Here is a 10,979-nt window from a genome sequence, read left to right on the forward strand (position 1 = left end):
CTGTCATCCTATAGGCCTAAAGGACATTGGGTAATTCATCTGGCTATATCTCTTTTGCCCCCTTAAGCCGAGTCCTGATGATCTTCAACAAGGATCGGTTTGCAACTTCTGCTTATCCATTAGCTTGTGGGTGGGAGGGTGAGGAGTAGTGATTCTTGATTCCCAGCTACTCGCAAAATTCTCTGAAGGGTTTGTTGTTAAACTGGCGTCCTTTTTCTGAGACGAGCACCCTAGGGATTCCAAAATGACAAATAATGTTCTTCCAAACGAAGCTTTTGATGTTCTGCTTGGTGATTTTTGCCAATGGCTCTGCTTCCATCCATTTAGTAAAATAATCAATCCCTACCACCAAGAACTTTATTTGCCTTGTCTTCATGGGAAATTGACCAAGGTTGTCAAGTCCCCACTGGGAAAAGGGCCAAGGAGCCATCATTGGAGTGAAGTATTCTGATGGTCATCTAGGTATATTGTTGTAGCGTTGACACTTGTCAAACACTTTGAAATAAGCTTTGGCATTTGCCTGCATGGACAGCCAATAGTATCCTACGTGGACTATCTTGTGGAAGAGGAATCTGGCCCCTGAGTGGTTTCCACAGGCTCCTTTATAGACATCCCTCAGGACGTAGTGGGACTCGTCTGGAGTTAAACACCTCAAGTAGGGCTGAGAGAAACCACTTTTATATAGTACTTCGTCCATGACGACAATCTTCGCTACTCTTACTCTTAACATCCTTACTTCATCTTTATCCTCGGGGAGGAATTTGTCCTTGAGATAAGACATGATGGGAGTGGTCCAGTTGGCTACTCTACCTATCTGATTCACATCTAGAACATCTATACTTGGGATGTACTGGATTTTAATCTGATCTCCAACCAACTCCTCCGTAGATGCTATCTTGGCTAAGACGCCAGCTTCCATGTTTTCCTCTCTAGGGACTTATTGAAACTGGGCTGTTGTGAAGCCCTTGATGCATTACTTTACTCTGCCCAAATACTTCTTCATTCATTCTTCTGTAGCTTCCTACATTCCATTCACTTGGCCTATCACTAGTTATGAGTCACCCTGGACGAGAATTGAATCTGCTCCAAGTGATTTAGTTAACTCCAAGCCCTAGAGTAGGGCTTCATATTCAGCTTCATTATTGGTCGTCTGGAACTGTAGACGGACGGCATACTCCAGATGATCCCCCTCTGGTGATCGCAATACTATTCTGATTCCTCCTGCATGCTGTGTGGACGACCCATCGTTTTGCCCCCTGGTCTCCACTCTACTAATCATGGGTAGGAGTAAATTCGGCAGTGAAGTTTGTAAGTGCTTGGGCTTTTATTGCTTCCCTTGGTCAATATCTCACGTCAAATTCACTAAGTTCCACTACCCACTGAATCAATCGTCCAGCAGCTTCCAGCTTATTAATAGTCTTCTTCAACGAGTAATCTGTCAGGATGTTAATGACATGAGCCTGGAAATAAGGCATGAGCTTTCTTGCTACTGTTACCAATGAGAAGGCTAATTTTTCCATTAGCGAGTACCGTCCTTCAACTCCTCTTAAAGCCTTGCTGATGTAGTAAACGAGCTTCTGTAATTTTCCTTCTTCCTTGATTAAGGCTGAACTCACTACATGAAGGGACACCGCTAAGTAGAGATATAACTCTTCACTTGGTTTAGATGAGCTTAGCAATAGAGTTGAGATAATCCTTAAGGTCTTCAAATGCTCGTTGGTACTCGTCCGTCCAATCAAATGTTTTGCTTAACACTTTGAAAAATGGTAAAGACTTGTCAGTAGCCTTTGAGACAAACTTGTTAAGGGCTACTACTCGTCCAGTGAGACTTTAGACGTCTTTGATTTTTTTAGGGGCTCCATGTTCAAAATCGCTTGGATTTTATTAAGATTTGCTTCAATTCCTCTTTGTGAAACCATAAAACCAAGGAATTTCCCTGATGCAACTCCAAAGGCACATTTGCTTGGATTTAACTTTATCTTGTATCATCTAAGCGTGTTCAAAGTCTCCTGGAGGTCATCCAGGTGTTGTGTCTCCCTCGCGCTTTTGACCAGCATGTCGTCCATGTACACTTCAACATTTTGCCAAATTTGTGGACGAAACATGTGGTTGACTAGTCTTTGATAGGTAGCTCCTGCATTTTTTAGACCAAACGGCATTACTTTGTAACAAAACAAACCTTGATTTGTGATTAAGTTTGTTTTCTCCTGGTTTGCCTCATCCATCTTAATTTGGTTATACCCTGAGAATACGTCCATGAAACTCAGCAGTTGGTGTCTAGCTGTTAAGTCCACCAATTGGTCAATGCATGGAAGGGGATAACTATCCTTGGGGCATGCTTTGTTTAAATCCGTAAAGTCTACGCACATCCTCCATTTGCCATTAGCTTTTTTGACCATCACTACATTAGCTAACCGATTAGGGTAGTAGACTTTACGAACAAACTCTGTTGTTACAACTTCTGGACTTCTTTTTTGATGGCATTGTCTCATTCTAGGGCGAACACTCTCCTTTTTTGACGGATGGGTTTGTAAGATGGGGACACATTTAGACGATGAGTAATCAAACTTGGGTCAATCCCAGGTATGTTTTCATGGCTCCAAGCAAAAACATTTGTGCTCTTTTTAAGGAATTGGACAAGGTCTTGCTTCTTCTTCTCTTCCATGCTTGTTCCAATCTTAGTAAACTTCTCTGGGTAAGACTCGTCCAACGGTACATCTTCCAATACTTCAATCGATTCAACCATTGTTCTTCTTTCTTCAATGTTCATCGTCTACATCTGCTCGTCCATTGCCAACATTGCTAAGTAACACTCTCTAGCAACTAGTTGGTCTCCTTGTACTTCCCCAATGCCATAGTTTGTTGAAAATTTGACAAAAAGTGGTAGGTGGACGTTGCAGCCTTCCAACTGTTCAAAGTTAGCCGCCCTATAATGGCATTGTATGAGGACGAACAATCCATAACAAGAAAGTTTACTTCCTTATTAATTTGCCGTGGGTAAGAGCCAACCACAACTGGCAAGGAGATAGTGCCTACTAGTAGAACCTTCATTTCTCCAAATTCAATCAAAGGCAAATTCACTAGACAAAGTAACTCCTTATTGAATCTCATTTGCTGGAAGGTTGGATAGTAGAGGATGTCTGTTGAACTCCCATTGTCTATTGACACCCTTCTAGTTGTATAATTTGCAATCGTCAAAGTAATAACAATTACATCGTCATGAGGATGGTGTAGCCATCTCGCATCTTCGTCTGTGAAAGTAATGGGAGACTCGTCTTCTCTGATCGTCCTTGGTGGTCGGCCAGTTAGTTGAACATTTTGGACTAACCGCAAGTAGGTCTTCTTGGCTTTGGACGAGCTTCCAGTTGACATCCCCCTATAATGACCCTTATTTCTCCAAGTGGTTGACGCATTGATTCTTCTGTTTTTCCTTTCAATGGTTGTCTTTCGTCCTTGTGGTCTCATCCAAGGAAATTTTTCAACTTTCCCTACTTAATGAGAACTTCAATTTACTACTTCAAGTCATAACACTCGTCCGTATCATGTCCGTGGTCTTGGTGGAAACGACAGTATAGGCTTTTGTTCTACTTGATAGGATCTCCTTTCATCTTCTCGGGCCATTTCAAGGATGGGTCATCTTTAATATGCATCAGTACTTGGTCAAGTGGGGTTTTCAAGGGTGTGTAGTTGGAGTACCATCCCGAGGACGACCCTGCCTTCTTGCCGTCTCGATCCCTTTTCTCCCTTGTCTTGGCCTTCTTTGGACGAAGGCCTTACTCCGAATGGTGTACATAACCAATCTCCACTTGTTTAGCCTTCTTCTTCTTCTTGGCAATAATAACGTCCTCAGCGTTCATGAAACTTTGAGTTGAGTGTATTAACTCAACCATTGTCTGTGGCTCATGGTCATACAACTTGTGGATGAACAAATCTGAAGTAACCCCATTGTAGAAGGCTGCCAAAAGGATCTTATCGTCCATCTCATCTACCAACAGGGCTTCCCTATTAAAGCAACTAATGAAAGTATGGAGACTCTTGTTTTCTCCTTGTTCTATGTTCAGTAAGCTAGACGAAGAACGCTTATGCCTTTGGCCCCTGACAAAGTTGTTAACGAACAACTTACTTAACTCCTGGAAAGAAGTTATGGTGTTTGGTAGTAGCTTACCAAACCATACTCTGGCTGGGCCTTTCAACGCGGTAGGAAAGGTTGAGCACATGATTTCATCCGGAACACGTTGGAAATGCATAGTTGTCTTGAATGTGGCAATTTGATCATAAGGATCCCGCGTTCCACCATATGAGTCCAAGGTAAGCATTTTGAATTCGAAGGGTAAGGGATGACTTGTGATGGACGTGGCGAAGGGAGAGTCAGTCCTATGGACAAGGTCATTCATGTGATTTGCCGTCTTCATGGAGTCCTTCATCTCCTCAATGGCTCTTTTCATCTGATCCATCTCTCTCTCTCTAAGTGTGGTACCCTATGAGTGACGGTACCTTTGGACTAATCTCCTCCCTCAGCACTGTTCTCTGCCCCTCCATTCTCTGAATTTTGCCTGTATTCCTCGCTGAGACGTTGTCAACAGTGTTTGTTAACTCCTGATTTTGTTGTGTTAAGTCTGCAATTGTAGCTACCATGGACTGCAATCATTGCTGGACAATTGGTGGTGGTGTTGGTGTACTATTTGGGTGACTGGAGGTGTTTTCACTCTCTTGGTGTTTTAGACTGGTGGCCATCAACCTAGTCCAAATCATGTAGCCTTTTATCTTGGAAAGTAAGGTTGTTAGCTTTTAGAAACTTTGCTCACTCCCTTTCCCACAGACGGCGTCAACTAATGATGCACGAAAATCAGTAGGCTGAATGCTCCGGGCTATGGTAATGGCTTGATGACCTGAAAAGAAAAAGGAACTGCCAAGGGTGACCGGTATGAACTGGCCAAGAACTCTTTGATGGTTAAGTCAGTTTTCTCTCTAGAATACAAGGATGGTGGTTTTGTGAATAGTAAAACTTATCTTCATTGAATGAGACTTGATCCTTTTATAGAAAGTTAAAAGTGGGTCTACTTGCTCAGATCCACTATCATCATGGGAGATGTGTGCAGTTAATGGAATAAATGGAGTGAATTTCGAGGAATCCTTCCCACGTTCTGCAATGACAGATCGTGGTTTGATTGTGTAAAGTTTGTAGAGAATTCCTCTGAAATTTACTAAGTGACGTATGGTTGTTCATACCCTTGTGGGCTATGAACAATCATCCCTAGTCATCCATACCCCTGTGAGATATGGATGACCGTCCTAATTTGGACTATTTTAATATTTTATGGGGGATCTTATTCATATTTGGAGTGCTTATATTGGGTTTCTTTTCTTGTGAAACCCTCTAGATGTGCTCTAGTTATGGACGACCATCATGGACGAACTAAACTTGGTTTGGGACCCCATCATCAACTATAGGATAAAATTTTATCAGAATTTTATTTAAGCATATTAGGTTAATAACATATATAATGTAAAAAATGGTTTTTTAAGAATACGATGGGCTATCATAGTTTTGTAAATACTGATAGGCCAAGAATGTATTAACCCCTTATGATAAATTAATTGATTAATTAGCCAAGTTTATTAATTAATCAAATTAACATGCAAGATGCGTGGTAGCACAAACAAATCACCAATCAAACTAAGTATGCCGTGGAAAATAAATTGACATGGTGATTTGTTTACGAATGGGGAAAACCTACACAGCAAAAACCCCACCAGGTGATTTTAAGTTCACCACTCCCGAGAATTCATTATTATCAAAACAAGCAGTTACAAGTAAAGGAATTTCAGTACCTTATACCAACCTACAGTTAAACCCTAACCCTAATACCCAATTGAACTTGTTCTATAGTAACAATCTCTCATTTTCAATGCATGGCTCCCAGTACGTGACTAACCAATTACACGGATCCCAATACGCGACTTAATCACCAACTTGAGAAGAATGTTGGCTGCAAAGTTCTTCAATTCATCACACAATGAAGATCATGAAGTTGCTTGCTCACAAAACCCTCTGGTGTACAAACACAGCAGTTTCTTCAAGAGAAAGATGAACTAGGGCAAACTAGGTTTCCGATCACACTTTTCTTCACACTGTGGAATTGTGCTCTAGTGCAACTTGTGTAACCTTTTACAGCCCTCAAAATAATCCTTATTTATGTTTACGGTTGTGAGAAAATAAAGCCCAAACATATACCCACAGATTGGATGAAAAAAAACTCTGAAAAACTGAGTTTCATAAACCTCAATAAATAGCCATCTATCGAGCTAGCTGTCGAGCCACGGGCTTCAGCAGCTTTTAAATCTCAATAGATGCTAGCTATCGAGCTTTAAAATCTAGCACTTCAATACTTGATTCTTGGACAGACTTGCATGGCTTTAACACTTGAACTTGAAACCTTGTTTCTTGAAGCATTAAAACACATCCTAGATCTACCCAATTACAAGTAAAGTGAGTTTTGTCAAAGGATTAGCCAATTACATAAAATATTGACATATGTTCCTAACATTGAATCACATATGTCCTAACAATCTCCCCCTTTGACAATCCGTGACAAAACCACAACAAACAAATGAGATATAAGAGAAGTCATAAATCACTCAACTCATATTCACTTGTTGAATACAATAAAATCTATCCTAACACAAACTCTTGAAAAATTTTGCATGAAAAGAGTTTGTGGCAAGTAGACTTTAACAACCTGTATTTCTAAAACACTTTAAACAAAACTCATCACGACATCTTAGTGTGAAACAGAAATAATAGATTGCATATAATAAATAAGAAACAGGTGTATAAAGAAAGAAAAGAAACAACACATGGAGAGATAGATGAATAACATACATCAATATATATATAAATCAAATATAAGTACAATGTATGTCAAAATGGTCACAAGACCAATATACAAGAGATAATGTATCTAAAATAGAAAGAAAAGAAAATATACAAAAATCCTCACTACATCCCTCAATATAAACACTTCCCCTATCTCCTATACTAACCCTCCCCTTATAAGTATGACTACTCTCATCTCAAAACTACTCCCCTTTTTTGTCATGAGTGATAAAGGACAAGTAAATCAAGTAGACATCTCATCATCTCTAGGCAAGCCATCGTCATCATCCTTAGCATCATCAACACTGTCGAAACCATTGTCACTCTCATCCTCAGATGCCTCGGGAGAGGAAGCCACTGTGTAACCACCCATCACAGCCTGTCGTTGCGCGATACAACCGACACGGGTGTTCACCTGACACAACTCATCGCTGAGAGTGTCAAAGCGAGCATCCATGTGCATAAGCTGTGCCATGATGGCCTCAAGTGTCACTCCACCCGTTGAAGAAGAAGGAGCGGAGGTGGATGGAGCGGTAGAAGCCGGAGGAGCTGCTGTCTCTGTCCGGGGCTGCCTCGAGCGAAGCTGTGCAAGACTCCACTTAACAGTAGCAGCGTTAATGGCACACATATACGAGAAGTGGGGAGACTCGGGAAAGGAGACAAAAAAGTGACGAAGAAGTCTCGTGATAGCGGAAAGAAAAATGAGCTTATCATGAGTCGTTGTGTCCTTATAGATATCTATAAGGGAGAGTGTAAAGTGTGAGGGGAAGTCAATAAAGAGATCCTCAATAAGGGATAACAAAAAGCGAGCACGAGGCTCTGTGATAGTGTTATAGTGTGACAACGGGTGAAGAACAAATGTCATCACCATGTTAAGGATTCTCAGACCTTTAGCAAAGGCCAAGCATAAGGTGTTTTGACAGTCACCCTATGAAGAAGGTGTCTCACAAAATAGAGACAAGAGTTCCTCTTTGAACACTATCCTCAGACGCTGACAACTGGGTAGTCAGGATGCGCTATCCTAGGGACGTGTAGTACCTTGGATACAATATCCAGAGTAACTATCATACGTATACCCCGAATGTGAGTAGAAAACTGAGGTATAGAGTAATCAAATCCGTGCATATTGGAGTAGAACTCCTGTATGATCGCAGAAGGGCATGTGACTGAGGCACCACAAAGTGACTCCTAACCCCTACTGTGGATGACAGTGGGTAGGTCAATGTCAGAGAAATCTGATAGAACGACTTGGCGTTCCAAATGAATGCCGCATCGTGAAAAGTTCTCCAAGAAGTCCGATTTGGCCTTCTCATCACAGAACCAGATGTGAGAGGGAGTGGGGTCAGAAGGAGAAGACGAAGAAGATGCCCCGAAATGAAGAGGGTTTCGAGACGGAATAGATTTACGTTTAAGTGCCATGACGCAACTAACGTAAAAGGGAGGGAAAGAGAGAAAGAGAGGGAGACAGTCAGAAAAGTACCAAACAACAAATATATCAAAATATATAGAATTGAAGGTACGTATGCATGAGAATCCATAAACATGTGACATGTAAATAAAAATTCATCATGGGCTCAACCCAATCCAAACCTACCAGCACACAATATAGCAACAAAGTAAACACACATCTAAAATGCATGAAACATTGTTATAATGCACATGTAATGCAATGCATGAAGTTTAAAGATCATTTTAACAAAAACCCATCCCAAAATTTTAACAAAAACTCAAAAGTTTTGAAAAATATCAAACAATTTCAAAAACCCCAAAAGTTAGGTCAAAGATCATGAAAATGCATGACAAAGATGAAGAAAAGATCATAGCAGATGAGGAACAAAGATCTTGAGACTGAAAATGAAGTGAGGAAGTTGAAAAGCTTGAGTTTTGGGTGATTAAGAGAAGGAGAAAAGTCTGTCTATCAAGAGAGATCGAGGAGAATTGAGACAGAAATCGCGAGAATCCTATTTATAGGAAACTCATAAATCTCGATCAATCAAGAGCTATCGAGAAGCTATCGAGGTTTAAAACGCACCTTTTAGCTATCGAAGAGCTTACAAGGATCAAAAGAGAGGTTTTCTTAACAAAGAAGCTCGATGGATCAAGGTAGCTATTGAGAAGCTATCGAGGAGATAGAAAGTTTCTCGATTGATCAAACTAGCTATCGAGAATGCGATAAAAAGAAGCTGAAGGGTCTCGATAGATAGCTTATCTGTCAAGAGCTAACGAGAAGCTATTGAGATTGCTTAAAAACAATTTTTCAAGGGAGAGAAAAACACAGATATGAATGCAACCAAGCATGCTACTCAATCAAAAATCCAAACAACATTTTAAACTCTCAAAAACATCTCTTAACACCAAAAAAAAAAATGTTAAGCACAAAGCTCCCAAAACACACACACACTAAACAAGTCTAACCAATTTTATATTTCAAAAACAAGCTAAGACAGTTTAGTGAGCATACATTAATACAAGTATTCCTTATGATGGCCAAATCACATTGTACCTACACGTGTACCAAAAGTAGCAAAGAATATTGCGTGTTGTGTGTGAAAAACATCACAAGATTGCATAAGTGTCTACATGTTATGATGATTTGAGATATGAGAAAATCACTTTAACTCACACACAATCATAATTATTTGATGGGGACTATCACTTTCGAGGTACATCATATAACTCTCACATCTCCTAGAATACACGCTTGTAATCATATGTAAAGCATTTTGATCTTTTTGCTTTTATTTTTCTTTGCATATTTTTCTTTTTAAGCAAACCATGCATGGGCATATAAGAGATAGAAAAGAAATACCCAATTATGTTAAGCATTTGCCATTTCACTTTTGCTATGCCGAAGCATACAAATGTCATTTCATGATTGGTGGGCAACAATGGTGAGATGGTTATTTATGCCTTTCTCTTAGGATTTTCTAGTCCTTCATGTCAAAAAGAGTGATACAAGTATTAAGTACAAGAGATCACTTAATCTTACTCATCACAAACACGAGTCACAAAACTCACTTGCTTAGTTGTGCATAGAGATGCTCATCTAAGCTACAAAAGATACAAAGTTTAGAAGACTTTGTTTCAATGGCCATCCAAGGTACACAAGTACCAATGTACACAAACACACTATTTTTGTAATTTTTTTTTTTCTGATTTTTCAATTTTTTTTTATATAAAAAACAAAATAAAACAAAACTTAAAGGTAACCAAACAAAAACATGTTAAATAAGACAAATCAATGCATAAAACTAGACTGACTTAAAACATGAAAGCAAAACGCACACATTATGCAAAAACAAAAACGTGAAGGGGAGAGAGAGAATAAGTGATAGAATCACTTGGAGCCCTTTTTCTTCCACACCTTAGAAGAACATTTCCGTTTAGCAAACCCTTAATCCGACGGTGAGAGAGAAGAGTTAAAACCGTTCAAGTTCGAAAGGAACATGAGGGCTTTGAGAAGATATCCAAGAGGAGCAAAAGAGGATGGAAGCTGATTCTTATTTCCTGACGCGATCATGTTGTTGCTCTATTGAGTGGCTAACCACTTATAGCAATTAGGTCGAGTATGTCCAGCTGTGCCACAATGATGACAGAAATGCTGCTTTTTCTGCTTAGGCTTTTGAGAGTTTCCCTTCTTAGCCTTAGGGTTCTTAATCCCTTTCTTATCAGGCTTAGGGGGTGCTCCTAAGATAGATTTACCCTTGTCTACGTTCTCACTAGCTAATTCATTCTTAACATCATTGTTCTCAGTTTCAACATTATTAGCAGGAGGAACAAAAATAGTAGTACTAGTAGAAGCAATACTAGGAGAAGAAAAATCATATCCTAAACCGGTTCGATCGGAAGCAAATTTCTGAAAACTGAGCATTTCATCGAGCTTAGCGCTTAAAGTCCTTTCCAGTTGAGCTCTAACTTGGAACAATTCTGCCTCAAGCTTCTTGGTCTTCTCAGCCAAGAAATTATTCTCAAATCTCAATGCTCCAATAATCTAATTGGCATCATCAAAATTTGTAGAGATTTCTTCTTGCTCAAGCTCCACATCACTAAGCTTCTTGGTGGCCAACCTATACAACTTCTCATGCTTTTTGGAGACCTTGTA

General features: G+C 39.8%; 1 protein-coding gene across 1 annotated transcript; it reads right to left on the reverse strand.

Moving 5' to 3' along the window:
- Window positions 1–454: 454 nt before the first annotated feature.
- Window positions 455–919, reverse strand: LOC115963190. The gene has a single exon (XM_031082117.1). The coding sequence runs from the start codon at window positions 917–919 to the stop codon at window positions 455–457; it is 465 nt and encodes a 154-aa protein (XP_030937977.1).
- Between the last annotated feature and the right edge of the window lie 10,060 nt (window positions 920–10,979).

Source organism: Quercus lobata, chromosome 2, assembly GCF_001633185.2.
Source record: "Quercus lobata isolate SW786 chromosome 2, ValleyOak3.0 Primary Assembly, whole genome shotgun sequence".
Classification (NCBI taxonomy): domain Eukaryota; kingdom Viridiplantae; phylum Streptophyta; class Magnoliopsida; order Fagales; family Fagaceae; genus Quercus; species Quercus lobata.